Source organism: Trichosurus vulpecula, chromosome 3, assembly GCF_011100635.1.
Source record: "Trichosurus vulpecula isolate mTriVul1 chromosome 3, mTriVul1.pri, whole genome shotgun sequence".
In the NCBI taxonomy this organism is placed as follows: domain Eukaryota; kingdom Metazoa; phylum Chordata; class Mammalia; order Diprotodontia; family Phalangeridae; genus Trichosurus; species Trichosurus vulpecula.
The window spans coordinates 2,128,615-2,145,699 of record NC_050575.1 but is presented as its reverse complement, the minus strand read 5'-3'; the positions used below and the strand labels follow the sequence as shown (position 1 = coordinate 2,145,699).

The 17,085-nt window shown below is 37.3% G+C and overlaps 1 protein-coding gene across 1 annotated transcript in view; it reads left to right on the top strand.

Annotated features, from left to right (window-relative positions):
* CTNNA1 (catenin alpha 1) overlaps positions 1-17,085 on the top strand; it is a 150,666-nt gene that overhangs the window by 94,724 nt on the left and 38,857 nt on the right. Inside the window, exons 8-9 of the mRNA XM_036751775.1 lie at positions 10,447-10,527; positions 12,180-12,332. Of these exons, the coding sequence (XP_036607670.1) occupies positions 10,447-10,527; positions 12,180-12,332 (234 nt within the window). The remainder of the gene's footprint in view (positions 1-10,446; positions 10,528-12,179; positions 12,333-17,085) is intronic.

The window sequence follows — 17,085 nt, the reverse complement described above, 5'->3', positions numbered from 1 at the left end:
AATACTGACCAATAAATTCACTGACTACATGACTGACTGATCTTTTGAAATGGGGACTAGTTAAATCCCAAAGAAAATGGGACACTTACAAAAACCACCACACTTTGAGTTATGGTAGTATTTGCTGCAGTGCCTTAACGAGCTAATTTGGTGAAATTTTCCATCAGGTGAGAACATAAAATTTTGCTGCCCCACACGCTTCGTAGGATGTATTTTCCAGTGCATCCCACGTGCAAAATTCCTGAGCTTCCTGCCCTTTTTTGGGCTCTGATTTACCAGTGTCAACCCTTCTTTCACTTTCCATATAAACTGCCTGGACTTGAGAGGCAGTAAGAGGAAAATGAAAATTAATCAATAGGAATTTGTTGTAAAAGGAAAATTCCAAGTTATGTGCAAGTTGCAGTACAAGCTTAGCTGTTTACTTGGTATATAAAGTACTTAGTAGGAAATATACAGTGTGTAGAATGAAAACAGATTCTCCGATAGAGCCTGATACCCTAAGAAACATCACTTGTTTTCTTTGTACTTGCTGGGCAGGTAGCTAGAATAATGTCTTGGTGATATTATTGGTGCTTTGGTTCATAAGGAAAAGTTTTCTGTTAACCAGAAAATTCTGTTGCTAAGTAATCACCGTCTTTTGGGGGTGGAAGTTTATAATTGTAATGGAGTTTCCCTCCTACCTTCCTTTCAGTACCTTCATATGTGCGATACATAACCTTTTGACTTTGTGGTGTTGCTTTTACTGTAATGAATGATTGTTAACTACTAAGGAATGGCGCTGTTGCTGATACTTCTTAGACATTTGCTTGATATTAGCTACGGGTAAGTCAGTGGTGAATATGGTGATCGATAATGCAGCCACCCCCATCATCTGGATTGTTTATAACTTGATGAAACTGGACGATTGTTCGGGAGGTATGTCATTGTGTCCTGTAGCCACCATGTCATTGGGCCTTGTTTTTTTGTGAGCCAATGGGGAAGGAATACAAAAATAGGGTAGGGGTAGAAGTGGTCTTTTAGTAGAGAAAATGATGTCATGAAATTCCTTTCTGGGAACTGTGGAACATCTGATTTGTGAGAATTTACCTCAGAAGATAATCAAGGAATACCTTGTAAACGTGGCTTTCTACAACTAAAAAGAGGTAAGGGCGGTAGGAATAGTGTATATGTAGCATTAGTCACTTGTAGTCTGCTGTTTCTAAATTTGAAGGATTCACCTGGTCATAGGAACATTTTAACTTTATAATTTACTGAGCCTACAGTATTCCACACTCTATCACCTTTTTGCCTCTTTTAATTATTTTGAAGAGGTTTCTAGACACGTTTATGGAGAGGTTTCTTCATATTGACAGGTTCCTGTCCTCCTGGAGGTACTGGCTGTACCCCTCTTTAAGGTGCTCTTTCCATACGATCCTTTATTAAATGCCCACTTTGTGTCAGGTGTTGGTGCAAAATACTGGGAATGCCAAGACAAAGGCAAAAGGCCTTCTCGCCCTCAAGAAGCTTACATTCCAATAGGATACATCATGTACCGGATAGAGTCATATACAATTATTGACCTCGGGGAAGAGTAGGTGTTTGCTGTCTCTCTGCACCCCACCCCCCACCCCCCAGCTCAATACCATTCACCTGTTTCACTGTAGCTGGGGGTGCTGCATTTTGTCTCTGAAGCACATTGTGAGAGCACAGCTAGTCTTTGTCTACTTAACTCTTTTATATTTATTTTCCTTTTTAATGGCTGATGCAACATGTTTAATTAGATTTTCCTGTTAAATTAATTAGAGCTTGTATTTTCTTTTAATCAACCTTTTCCTTAACTAAAACAAGCTTATTTAAACATGATTATCTCCAGGGTTAAAATACTTGTATTCTCCACTCCCCTTACTTTCGATACAAATTAACTTTCCATTCATTGAAGTAAGAATTCTAAGAAGTATTTTGACATTTAGAAAAACTCTTCATACCACTGATACAAGTGTTGACAAAAGGCAGAAGTGCTGGACATAAGTCATGCCCAGAACTTGTGGGGCTGATAGGCTTTTAGGATCATATGGCATAGGTATAACAAGCTAGTACGATACCAAAACTTACATGACAAGTTTATTTGGGTAAAATAAAATGTGGTGAATTGGGAGGGCCAGGGGAATGTAGCTTCTTGATTTGGCAAGATTTCACCTGCTCCTTGTGGTCAGTGGGAAGAGTGCTGATTTGGGAGGCCATGTGGGTGTTCGGCTCTTGAGGCAGCTGGGTGACTCTGGGCACGCCGCTTCATCTCTGCCTCTCAGTTCCCTGTTTTTTAAATGCTTAGCCCAATGTCTGGGACATTTTAGGTGCTGTATCAATGTTAGCTGTTACCACCACCACCACCACCCACTTGACCTTTCAGTAAGTTTTTTAACCTCTTTGTCTCAAGTTTCCTCTATTGTAGAATGGAGAGAGTTGGATAATCTAAAGCTCCGATCTTGTGAAAGCAGAGACGTGTCAGGGACAGCAGTCAGTTCAGTTTGACTGGCGGGAGCATGGGGGGGATTCGTATGTAGTAAGGCTGTTTTAGGCCTGGTTTGAGACCCTTTTCCTGGCAGTCAGCTTTATGAGGGAAAATGGGCCAGACTTAATAACCAAGAGGCTTAGATTCAAATCCCAACTCCCACCCTGAAGTTTATTCCTTTGTAAAGTGGAGGGATTGAGCTAGATGCCCTATTGTAACCCTCCTCTTTTCTCAGAATTTCCAAATCTTTTTATGTCCTAAACTGACGATACAGTCGAACTGAGGTTTGCTTTGTCACCTCTTCTGGGCTCTTCTATCTGTATTTGGTTTTGGTTTGTTTGTTTGTTTTGCTTCTTATTATCATAGTTATAGTCACTGTATGTTTTCCTAATTATGCTAGTCCTATTTTGCATCATTTTCCTCATATTTTTCCCCCTGGTCTATAATACAGTGATGGGTACGTGTATTTAAAAAAAACATTCCATTTATCATCATCCCAGAATTTATGTAAATCTGTTTTGTATTAGTATTTTGTGTGTATTAATAAGAATAATTTTAGCCATCACTCAATCTGTTCCCTCCCCTTCCCAAACTCTGAGTAATCACGGATTTTTGGAGGCTTAGCATTGTGAATTGAACATTGAACATGATTTCTTGTTTCCCAGCCCAATTTGATTCCTGTGAAGAAACTTGGTATGGGTGCGCCAGTTGTCAGGGTCCTCTATAAAGAGAAACTTCTGAGCTTGAATACATTTCAAATATGCTTCCTGCCTCCTTGATCAGTGGAATGAAACTTCCAGTTGATTTGGGAAAGAGTGACCACTAGCTGAGATTGCAGCGGAGCAGGAGTTCTCTAACATCTACAACAAGTAGTGATCCATCCTTTGAAGGCCTTCAGTAATGATAAGGTCACTAATATCAAGCCAGAATCTGCCTTTCTTTAAAAAGATCACATTTGTGTGTTATAAAATGGGCCTTGCTACTTCGAATGCTGATCATTTATTGTAGAATATCTCTAAATGTTACACATTTAGTAACTTGAATTTGCCCCTAAAACAAGTACATAATAATAAAGGGACTGCAGTTTTATATTCAGTCCATTCACAGAAACCCCCACCCTCCTTTCCTCTTTGGGCTTTCATCTGAGATCAGTTTAAGGCGTGTTGGTTGCAGGGTAATTTATTAAATGAATCAACCCCAAATTTGACATTTGGTCTTCATTTTTATAAGTGGTGAGACTTCAATTTAAAAAGCAATCTGTCTGATATAATATAAAAGTTTCAGTAAATAACTGCTGCAGAATTGCCCCCCTCCTGATTAATGAGGCATAAACCTTTATTTCCCATGGTAACAAGAAAGACAAATTGATTTTTAGGGTGCTTTGAGTAAGACAAGAATTAACAGATTCATGGTGTGGGTTGTATCTTATTATGCGACTGTAATTCATAGGAATATTGCTGATAAATGCCTAGGTTGCAGTTTCCTCATAGTTTGAATTTCTGGATAGAAATTTTCAGTTGGAAGAAATAACTTTATTGGAATTGAGGAACATTGTTATCCAGAAAGTCATATAATGAAATACACATGCTTTAAGTGATAATCTAGAAGGCAAGGCCATTGCCTCTTAGTTTCCTGTGTGGGTTCCGGTGTGTGAGGTTTTTAGCACATAGAAGGCCCTTAATAGTCATCAGCATGATTTAGGACATGTTTATAGTTATCCTGATGCCTTATTTATTAATTTTGCATTTAAGATTGATGAACAAGTTTCATTGTCCAATTTACAAACCACAAGTACAATCTCCACAACAACCCTTTGGCGTAGATGCAAACTGCGCAAGAGTTAAGCCCATTTTACAGAAGCCGAAACTTGGATATAAACTTGGTCACGCAGTAGATATATATGAAATCAAAGTCTCCTTTAAGAGAATAACATTGGAAGGGCTCCTCATGACCACTTTAAAGATTGTCTTCTTCATTTAGGAGATGTTAGTTGGGAATTAATATGGGAAAGGCAGTGTGGATACAGAGACAGCTTCTGCCTTGAAGGAGCTTACAGTCTTGGGGAAGGGGGTAATGGGATGCTTTACAGAAGACTGGGAAGTTGAAGCTTAGTGTTGGAAGGGAGAGAACAGGGTAAGGGAATTTTCATAAATAAAATCTTATATGTTGGAGGAAGGAATATGAAAAGAGAATTAAAAGGGAAAAAAGAAAGGAAATCTTTGGATCAGGAGCAAGATAAGGAGAAGGGTTGTAAGAAAGAGGAAACGGGCCGTGTCATTTATAAAGTAAACTCCCTGAAGCTCACAGAATCTATTAGAAAACAGAAGCCTAAGATGTATTTGTAGAAAATACTCACAAAGAGTTAAAATATACTGGAGCAAAATTTATTATGCTGCAACTGAACTTATATTGGAAGGATATAAAGAGGTAATCAGGGGAATTACATTATGCCAAAAGGAATCACAGATAATGAATCAATATCAGCACTTAATATGATAGCATCCAAACATTTAAATGAAAAGTTAGAGGGAGACAGAGATCCTAAAACTTAATAGCTGGGGACCTTAATATACCCTTTTCAGATATAGACAAATCCACCAAAAGATAAACAGTACAACAAGCTAAGGACTCAAATAGAACATTAGGAAAGTTAGTAAGGAATAGATCTCTGATGAAACAAAAACGGTTACTGCACCTTTACAAAAATTGATCATGTATTGGAGCATGAAGAACTTTAAAAAAATGAAAAACAGAAGAACTAAATATATTTATTGATCAAAATGCAATAGAAATTATTCAATAAAATTCCCTTAAAAAATTTGAAAGCTGGAATCTAAGTAACATTCTAAAGAACTTATAGATCAAAAAATAAATTGAAATTTTCATCAAAGAAAATGACAGTGGTGAGACGAGATGCCCAAACTTAATGACGTAGGTAAAGCAATTTTAAGGGGAACTTCTGTCTCTAAATGATTTGAGAGTAAAGCAGTCTCTGTCCTCAAGGACCTCACAATCTAGTGAGTGGAGATAGCACGTAAAAGGAAGCTGTGGATGTCCAGACTTCCCTTCAGACTAACAACGAAGTGACAGAGAAGAAAGTGAATTTGAGAAGCCCATGAAAAAAGAAGGTATCCCACCCAACTGGGAACCTCCTAATGGCCAAACCAGTCAGAAAGGTGACTCCAGTGACTCTTCCTGCAGTGCCTTACTACCCTGAAGACTTGGACAGTAAGCAGTCCCTAAGTGGCTCACCCCCTCTGGAGTCCACAATGACCTTGGGGGGCTCCCAGAAGAGCTGAAGCCTTCTTTACCCATCCCTGAGGTGGAAGCTCTTGCTCAGAAGCACCCAAGTAAAATCTGCTCCAGGAACTTGCAAGAGCTCTGTGGCCAGAAGTCCTGACACTGAATTGTCAATGCTGGTGAAGGATTATGAAGCAGGATCTGGTCATCTAAGTCCAAAGTCTGATGAAGAGGACTCTGTCAAAGTGAAAGACTTGCCCTTCAAGCTGACCATTTATTCCAAGGCAGATCTAATGAAGAAAATGGCAGCAGAGGAACAGAGTAACCGTTTATATGAGGAAATACTAGCTGTGACTCTCTCTGAAGAATTGGCTGAGGACCCCTGAAAGAACCTGAGAGGGTTGCAGCCCGGAAGCATGCCAGAGATCTCCAGCTGCCTACCTTCCTCCACCAATTCATATCTTCCATAGACACTAAATAAACTAGTTTCCGTCTGCATGAAAATGTAAATTAGTTTTTGACCCACTGTCTTTTAGAATAGATAACACTCACTTCTTCTGCTCAGGCAGGTCGCACTTTGGAGATGGAAACCTCCCTAGATCTGAGGCTTGCTTCACTGCTCTCCTTTTTATTTTTCCATTGTGGTTCAGTAACTTTAAACTTAAAATGTAGTTTTAAATAAAGTTTGGACTTATCTGTTAAAAGAAAAAAGAAGAAGCTGAAAAGCAAGGGGAAGGGATGTTACCTAGCAAGGGGGCCTGATGAAGTCCTGTAGCCAAGCTGGGAAAATGATCTGAGGAAGTGAGGGTTTCGGAGTTGTTTTCATCTTTCTGGATATTATGAAGTTTAGGAAAGTAGCTGAGTAGGGAATAATAAGGTTAATTCCCTGGTCCCCTCCTTAAATGGTGGACTATATGAGAGGGTCTTTCTAATGTCCGCCCTCAAATCTCTCCAATCAGAGAAAGGAATGGAGTTGGAGGAAGGAGTTCCGATTTTCAGAATTGATTTGGAGGAACTGAGTTGAAGAATGATTAGTTTCTGGAGATGATGAAGTTCAGGAAAGTATCCAGAGAGATGATTTCATCCATCGATGAATTGGCATGCTGCTGTATTTTGTTTCCAAAATAAGTTTTTATTGATATTTTCTGTTTCTTATATCACCCTAGTATCCTATGTATTCCCTCCTACCTCCACAGCCATCCCATATAACATAAAGTATTTTTTTTTTAGAGAGGAAAATAAGTTAGCACAACTCATAACATATTTCTTCATTTGATTCCACTGAATCTTTTATAATGTTGCTGCATTTACTTTTCATTTTTTGGTGTGGATTTTTTTCTTGACACTGTTTATTTTGCATCAGTTCATGTAGCTCTTCCTAGTATTCAGCGTAACATTATTTCTTACAGCAAAGCAGCATTGCATTACATTCATGTACCACAATTTGTTTAGCCAATTCCGAATTAATGGGCATCTACTTTGTTTCCAATTCTTAGCTGTCAGAGAAAGTGCTGCTTTAAATCTTTTGGAGCATTTGAGGACTTTTTTTTTTTTTTTTTGAGGCTTATACCTTGGGGTAATAAACCTAGTAACGGAGTCTCTGGTTTGAAGGACATTTTGGTCATTTTATCTGTGTAATTCTAAATTGCTTTCCAAAATAGAGCTGTACCAACAATGTATGCCTATTACAACCCTTCTCACACTGATGGATGCCATTTCTACCAACCTGCATGTTGTGTGGTGAAACCTTAGTGTTGTTTTGGTTTGCATTTCTCTTACTGTTATTGATTTGGAACATTTTTTCAGGTTGTTGTGAATATTTTCTACGGTTCATATCCTTTGACTATCGGTTGGAGAATGATTATTAGTCAGATGGGTCAGTGTGTGTGTGTGTGTGTGTGTGTACATATCTATATCTATATATATATATATATCTATATGTATATATATATATGTATGTATCTGTCGACTTTTTCTATTATATATATGTGTATATGTACATTTTTTTCCTCTCCCTCCCTCTCTCTCCCTTTGTCTTAGATACCAAACCCTTATCAGAGAAATTTGATAAAAAGATTGTTTCCCAATCAACTTCTTCCTTTCTTCTCTTAAGTACATTAATGTTGTCTGTGCAGAAATTTTTGTTTCATATAATAATCAAAGTTATCTTTATTATCTTTTGTAATTGGCTCTATCTCTGGTTAAGAATATCTCTTATCCATAGCTGAAAGTGGCATATAATCTTTTTCTCTTCTAATTTTTTTAAATAGTGTATTCTTTAGTATTAAGGTGGCATAGATTTAGAATGTACTGTAAGGGTTTTGGTCTAAGCCTTTCTACTGGACTGCTTTCCAGTTTTCCCAGAGGTTTTTATCCTATAGGGAGTTTTTCTCTAGGTGACTTGTTTTCTGCTTTATCAAACACCGGGTTATTAAATTTTCTTGTTTCTGAATTTTGCTTGTCTGGTGGGTTCCATTGATCTATCTTTCTATTCTTTGGGTTTGGGTTTTGATAACCCCTTGTTTTATAACATAATTTAAGGTCTGGAAGTGTTGTTCTCCCTTTGTCTTTTTCATCATTTCTCTTGATATTCTAGACCTTCTGGTTTTCCATATGATTTTTTAGATCATTTTATAAAGTATCTCCTTGTTAATTATATTTATTGCATTAAAGGTGTGATAGCATTGTTATTTGAATTAACTTGGCACAGCCTAGCCATGAGCACCGAATGTTATTCTAGCTATCTAGGTTGCTCTTTATTTCTTTAAGAAGCACTTTGTAATTGTATCTATCCAAGTGTTCTCTATACTTTGGGAGATCAATCCCCAGGTATTTTATGCGTTGTGTACTTATTTGAAATGGAAGAACTAGATAACAGTCTGCCAGAAATTTGTCCTTCATACCACATACCAACTGTGTATATGATTTAGATATGAAGTTACATGATTAGCAAATTAGAAGAAGAAGGAAGAGATTATCTATTGGATCCATGGGTAGGGAAAGATTTTATAATTTAAAAAAAGTTTCACCCAAGATAAAATCAACAGTTTTGATTATGTAAAACCACAAAGTCTTTTCACAAACAAATGTAATCTAAAAATCAGAAGGGAAGTGGGTGCTTGGGAAGATATTTGCAAAGTAATGCAAATCTGAGGTTCTGCTTTATACCTGTCAATGACACCAGCAAGATTGGTAAAAGAAGATAATGTTGGAAGAGCTGTAGGTACATTTTTGGTGGAGCTATGAATTGGTCTATCATTCTGGGATGCAATTTGGATCTACACTCAGTATATCTTGCATATCCTTTGACCTAGCTATATCACTTCTTGGCCTTTATCCCAAAGAAATGAAAAAAAAAAAAGATCCGTGTGTAGAAAATATTTATAGCAGCTCACGGTAGCTAAAAATTGGAGATTAAGGCCATATCCTATCAGGGAATGGCTAAAGAAATTGCGGCATATGAAAATGATGTAATATTATTATGCCATGAGAAATTATAAAATAGAAATTTTCAGAGGAAAGTGGGAAGACCTTCATAAACTGACAGATATCCAAGTTACGAAAATATTTTATGTAATGAAAACCATAGAGAAAAACAAGTTTGAAAGACTTTAGAGCTCTGACTTGTGCAATGTCAAACCACTAGTCGAAAAGAATTAAAATGAAACAATATTAAAACTTCATGATAGAGAAGTGATGAACTTTTGATGCAGAAAGAGACATGTTTTCAGACATAACTAATGTGGAAATTTGTTTTGCTGGATTGTAGATATATATTGCAGAGTTTGCCTTTTTTAATTTGATGAATTGGAAATTTTGTACCAGAATGACAAATTAATATTTAAAATACTCATTATGTAAAGTTTTATTGTTAATTTTAAAAGCTAAGTAAAATTTCTGGGAGGCAACGGCATTTTATGGCAATGATATTTTTCCCTCTTTGCTTTATTGGCTGAGATATATAATGCCTTATTTGATTTATCCCTAAATATGGTTATCTTTAACTAACATTAATGCCTTTTGTCTCATTCCTTGCTTCTGTAGTTATTTTGAAACCCAAGTCTTTATTCTGCTTGGAATGATACCTGGCCACAGCTCAATCAGCTTATCCTCTAGAGAAATGATGATTTACATACTTTCTATTTAATAGTGGCTAATGTGTTCTTGTCTCTGTAGTACAATTACATTAAGCTTATTCTAGAACTTTAAAACCATGATCAAAGTGATATTACAAAGCTTTTATATTCTAGCTGCATACTATACACTATTAACTGCCTGCCTGACTCATGGCACTCCTTACGTTTAAATTCCTTGTTTCATTGCCAAATGCCATCTATCATATCTTGAAAAACGTAAGACCTTAGAGTTCATCAAAATTAGCTCTCACCTTTTTCTTATTTGTAGGACCAAGATAGTAGGGTCACTGATGATGGTAATGTGACTGGACCTCTAAAGCCAAGTCTTGAGCACAGTCTTTGTCTTTTCATGTTTTCACAAAACACATGATATCCAATTATCAGCTGATGTTCTGCCTAAGGAGATATCAGATCTAGATGTTTGTTGTGAACTTAGAGATTTCCCTAATTTTTCCAATTTTAATTTAAAAGACACTGTATTATTTCTTCAGCTTTGTGTTTATGTCATCATTGGCTATTTAATATCATCATTCTGTGTAAAATGCAAAAGAACATTAATAGGGTTTTTTTTTCCTTTTACAGGCTGGACGTAAAGAAAGAAGTGATGCCCTCAATTCTGCAATAGACAAAATGACAAAGAAGACCAGGGATTTACGAAGACAGGTATGTTAGAGAAAGATGTCAATATTAATGTCAAATTATTTATTTTTTAAGTGTTGATCTTTCTAATTTTATAGTTGGGAAAGTATGGATTTTAATATAAAACATAACTTCTGTTGATATCAACCAGGGATTGGTGGGTTAATAAATTTCTCTGAATTTGGTGTAGAAAATGTTATTGCAAAGGGGCAAAATATAAGTGTAAATGTATTACCACCTGCTACCCTATCCCTGGGGTGATTGGTCTGTTTCTTGCATTATGGTCCAGAAAATATCCTTGCCCTCGCCTTTACTTCCAGCCCCAATCCAGTATTTCAGAAAAAGTATACCTCTTTGTATTTACTTTTTTTAAATCTTGCTCGGAACCCAGAATTGATAGAGATTGGACCCAAGCTGTTACCATGATTTTCCAAGCTGTTACCACAGATATCTGTGGGATATCTAAGTCACTTTGATCATGGGTCAGTTCATTTCTTCTCCGCTGAAGGGGAAAGAGCAGCTGGCTTTCTTGCTAACTTATCCAGTAGACCTGGGTCTACATAAATGAGACACGCATACAGACATACGCACATGCACACACACCCAAGAACTATTCTGTAATTTTCTAGTACCCTTTAGTTCTCCACAAAAACCTTTTCAAACCATTTTTCACTAATGAGTTTCTAAGTGACTAATCAAACCCCATGAGGATCCAGGCTAATTCTGTCAGACTGGGACTAACAGAAAATTAGCCACAATGTGAAAAGGAAGCAACTTCAGATGTGGGGAATGGAATTCTTTTAAAGTAACTTAATAGCATGTGAGAGGACCCTGAAGAATCTCTTAAATGGCAGAGATATTAGTTGCTTGCTTTTTCTTTAGCATTTGATCAAAAACTTGGCTCGTTTATATTAAAGAAGATTAATATAAACATGACCTGCTATTTTGGAATGATACTTGTTCGAGTTTTTGGTGGTGGCCTTGGAAATACTACCTTGTAGTCATTTATGCCGAGTAATGAAGGCTGTCTCCATTACGGAACAATAGAGTAACAGTAATCACTTTTCGTGCTGGTTGGAGTGCCATTCTATTGCACAGGACTCCAGAAAGCAAGTTGGAAGAGACTGTCACTACGTCTTTTCCATTTCCACCTAATGAAGCTGTGTCGGAGAATGTGATAGAAGGTAGCCTTTCATTATGGAAGTTCTGTTTGCGTAAACTGGAAAAATGGCCCATTTTCATTTGCGGTTTACTTTTGTTAAAGTGTCACCGAAGTTAAATAGTAAAGCCTTAGTTATCGTCTATCTTTTCTTAAGGACGGTCAAGAAAAATTTATTAAGCGCCTGCCCTCCAGGAGCTCACAGTTTAATGAACATTCACCCTTGTGTGCCGTTGTACTTCTGCTCTTTGTCTTTGCCTCAGACACATCCTGGGGAAATGTCATCATTCGAATACAGTACTTAGGTTTGTTCTAAAATGGGTTTTCGCTTCTGTAGTTGATTCCACCACATTCATTTTGAAATTCTGCCCTTAGTAGTCGTGTTTTAAAGGAACAGCCTCATTTTTCTTTAGTACAGTCAAGCCTACTGGATGTTTCTATTAGATAGAAACTTTAAGAAAAAGTCACTTTAGTTTCTGGCAGAAATAAAATTAAATTTTTGAAATTTAATTATTAGCTCCGCAAAGCTGTCATGGACCACGTTTCAGATTCGTTCTTGGAAACTAACGTGCCACTTTTGGTATTGATCGAGGCTGCAAAGAACGGAAATGAGAAAGAAGTGAAAGAGTACGCTCAAGTTTTCCGTGAACATGCTAACAAACTAATTGAGGTAAGTCATGTTTTTCCCACTTGCCATTTCATCAATGTGCTTTTTTTCCAAGGGGAAAAGAAAACTGATAAGTTTTAAAATGGGCCTGGTTACTTTGTGTGTAATTTGTATAAGATAGTAGAGCATCTTTAATTGCAATTTAATATTTATCGTGTGTCACAGATGTTGTCATAGTTTTTATTAAGTTTGTACATATGTAAATATAAATGGTTTCTGTCTGAACTGAGCAGTGGTGCAGAAGAGTGCATAGAAATGACACACTCTCAGAAATACTAGTATAGTAACTAGTAAGTGAATATGTGTCTTAACCTAGTCTAATTTTGTTATTGGGCTAATGCTTTCTCGCATTTTTCTGTCTATTAAATTAGGCTATGGATTAGAAGACCACTGAGGTCCCTTCCGGTTATAAGTTGATCCTGTGATCCTTGCTCTAATATTCTATACTTCTGTAATGATAGTAGTTTATATGCAGATAGGAAAATAAAGGATGGATCCCTTATGAGCGAGAGAGAGATTTTCTGTATTTTACGGTTTATTTATTCGTGTTGTAATTTTGTAGCATTAATGTATTAAAAAAAGGTAAAAGCTGATATTTCATAGGACAATATGTGTATATATGCATATATAGCAGATGCTCTAAAATATGTATCTTGTACATTTAGATCCCTAATCATATTATTAGAGGAGATAATAATATGTTAAGCTAGATTAAAAAATATGAAAATATTTAGTGGGAAACATTAATACTGACATTATTAATTTTAAACCTGGCTTCCAAGAACATGATCAGGCTGACCAGAATTCATCGTATACTAAACACACACTTTGGTTTTCTATTTCAGTGTATAATTTTGGCAGTTAATGTTAAATATGAGTTATGAAGTGTCCATTATGTGCCCAGCCACTGCTCTGAAGAAGAGCCAAGACAGGCCACTGACGAAATTTCAAGTTCTTTTTTGTACTTCCCTTAAGAATACTTCAGTAATGCTTCTCTTATATGGCGGTGGTCATGTGACAGAGGGCTTTCTAAAGACTGATTGTACAACCATAGTGCTCCCTAATTCCTCATACACTGGATGATAGTGCCTAAAGCAGTAGAGAAAGCAGTTTTAGTTCCGTAATGTGTCATCATGCGACGTGGCCTGGTGCTTGGATTAAGTGTCAGGAGCAGCAGGTCTGCATGTGAGTAACAGAAACAGCACTTCCTGTGCTTGTCATTGCAAATAATGGAATTTGTTTTGCTTTACATCATAGTTGACCGAGTCAGCGTATGTCACTTGGACGTGTTTTTCTGTATTTGAGCTTATTTTTCCATCCCAAATTTCACCACCCAAACGTTTTTGGTTATTAGTTCTACTATCTTAAGTTTGTTGTTCCCCGTCACAGCTCATTTTGGCCCCTTTTCTCACCTCTCCCCTTCTCCACACTCTATTAGAGTGTGCCTTAAAAATTGCCTTTTACTGTATGAGACAGAACCACAGCCTACGTCGTACCATTTTGCAAATAGTTAGATCATATCCGTGGTAGCGTAGGCACTTGGGTGTATGATTGCATTTGTGCATGAAAAGGGAATGACTTTTCAAAATGCTATACAAGCCTCAGTATCATGTCTCTGGTAAAACCTTTTTCCTCTGGTTAAGTTATATGATTCTTTGAACTATTTCGAGTAAAGGTGAAAGGCTTCACAGTTGTGCTGCTGGTCTGTCTGCGTCTGCACGTATTTCCCTGCATCTTCTTGTCTCCTTCCTTTTTCATGTTACTGTTGTAGTTATTAGAGCGGGTTTCCATTTCAGGTCCCTCAGTTACAACCTGGATTTCAAGGGAATAATTGGGAGTTCTCTACATGTGGATGATGACTTTCAGTTAACTTTCAGTTAAGTTCACTTTTATTTTGTCCAGGGAACTCCCAGTAATGTAGAGTCATGGAATAGCTGCACAAGGCCCTACCCAACTGAATAGAAAATCACTGCTGCACAGAGACAGCGATAGAGAGCGTTCCACCGTCCCTCTAATGCGCAATGAGGTGGGCCGCCTTGTCCTCCCTGCCCTGTTTGGCTTTCCATCCAGCTGTAGCTGCCGTTGGAGTTGACTTCAGTCCCTGTGTCAATTTAAGTCTCATCAGCTCTTAGTGGTGCTATCATAGCAGTCTCCCTACTCCAGTCTTTTCCCTCTCTGAGCCGTTCTCCACAGAGGTGACAGACTGTTATTTCTAGACTGTGCCCTGAAGTTCTCCGTCTCCTGCTGAGGAATCTCTAGAGACTCCCTCTGGGCTTCTGGGATAAAATAGCAAGTCTTAGGCCTGGCGTTTAGAACGCATCATGCCTCGCTCTCTCTCCCTGTTCTGGCCAAACCGGCCTGTGTGATGTTTTCTTTATGACATTTTCTCATCCGCTTCAGTCTTACTCAGAAATCTTCAGTTGCTCTACTGCTTGTGTAATGAGATACAGATTTTATCAGCTTGGCCTTGAGAGAGTCTGACTCCTTTCACCTGGACTTACTAGACTTACTTTATGGTTGCTCCCTTCACATATTCTTTGTTGAAGCTTACTGACTCCTCACTAGACTCGGTGTTCCATCTCCTTTCTCCATGCCATCCAAACCTACTTCAGATCATTCCCTTTTCTCCCTAGCTTCCTTCAAGTCTCAGTCATCACCTCCTACCAGAAGTCGTCAGTACGTATTTCCTGAGCGTTCCGTATCTTCAAATTAGCTTGTGTTGTCTTTACTGTGCATATGTTGTATCCATCAATAGGATGTTGGCAACTAGAGAAAAGGATCAGTTTTGGTTTTTTCTTTGTATTGGCAAGCACTTATACTTTCTAGGTACTTAATAAATGGGCGTGTGGAGTTCAGTCTAAAAGAAAGAAAAGTAAGAAAACAGAATCAATTCATTCTCTTTTCAGTACTGGGGTCTGGCCTTCATCCTTCCCCGAAGTAAAGAGATTTAAATAGCCAGGGAGAGGAGTGGAGACGCCTTAGTCACTAGGATTCCAGGAAACTACCCTTTTCAGAGATACACACACACACACACACACACACACACACACACACACACACGAGAGAGAGAGAGAGAGAGAGAGAGAGAGAGAGAGAGAGAGAGAGTCTTCCCTACGGAAACTACTCTTCTCTTTCCGATGAATTATACTAGGATTATATCCTTTTCCTCAGGTAGATTTTTTTTTTCATATTTTCATTTTGAAAGTCAGTGCCAAATCGACAACATCCATAAAGAACTTTTCTTTAATAAAATCACCTTTTGGCTCTTGCACCAAATTTTGGGCGTGCTATGTATGGGCTGACAAGATAATCTTATAAAGCTCACATTTTACCTTGCTGTGCGTTTGACTCTTTGAGAAGAATGTCCTTTACCTTGAAGTCTTCATTAAGTAAGATTCTTATAATCGGAGTAGTCCTAAAATGTTTTATTCTTATGTGCAATGGTGTAATTTATTGGCTACTAGAAAAATGTACTTTTGAGAACAAAAATGAAGCAAAACACTCAGGTCCTCTGATGCCAAGTCCCTCAGAGTTTCTATTGTATCATGCTGCCATTCACCCAAAGGATTCAAAATGTGTGTCCAGCATGAAAAAAAGTTCTTGAAGCCACAGAATTTTGTAATTGTTATCTGCATCACCAGTTTTTTTGAAAAGGAAGCTGAGCAAAGAGCTAGCTATTCTTTCATAAACATTTTGATACATTACCAAAATAAAGTCTGAGCAGATGTGTTGGCTCTTACCAACTTAGTTTTTGGAAGTCTTATGCATATCTTTAATTGAAAAAAAAAACAACACTTTTTTTTGGTAGACAAATGAAATGGGGAAATCATCTGTTCTTTTGTGATGTATTTATTTATATGTTGTTTTAAAATTTAGATCTAAATTTAAATAATTTCTATAATTCTTTTCTAATCCTGCCTTCATGGTGCCTTCTATTTTCTATATTTTATTTTTATGTATATTTTTTTATTTGAACACCCATAGTTAAGCAAAGCTATCCAATGACAATTACTTAACACAGTATATAACATCTTGCACCTGTAGTGGAACCAATATTGGTCATTGCATTTTATCTGAGTCCTGTTGACTTTTAGCGTTGCATTCATTTATGTTGTTATAGTTACTCATTATGTGATTCTTTTCCTGGTTCTGCACTCTTTACTCAACGTTATTTCATACAAGTCTTGGCAAAAATTTCTGAATTTCAGTATTCAGTATCTATTCTCCATAATAATATTCCATTACGTTTATATATCATAACTTTTCAACCATTTTCTGTTGAACGCACTTACCTTGTTTCTATGGTTTTTTTGCTATGAGATGCACTTTATTTTTTAGTACCATCAGGTGGCTCAATGGATAATGTGCCACGTCTGGAGTCAGGAAGACTCATTTTTCTGAGTTCAAACCTGGCCTCAGAAGCTTACTAGCTGTGTGACCCTGGGCAAGTCGCTTAACCCTTTTTGCTTGCCTTAGTTTCCTCCTATGTCAAATGAGCTAGAGAAGGAAATAGCAAACTACTTCAGTATTTTTGCCAAGAAAACCCCAAATGGGGTCACAGAGCCAGACACAATTGAACAGCGACAAAAGTTGATTTAACTGTATTAATACTTGTGGCTGTTATAGCATGATAAGATCAGATTTTAGAAACTGAACCTTTGCTCTGGGCTCTGGAACTAGCACCCTAACTCATGACCCTTGGATTAGAAATTGATCCTTTGGGTCACACGTGTCTTCTTAAACGCAGCTCTGCTAT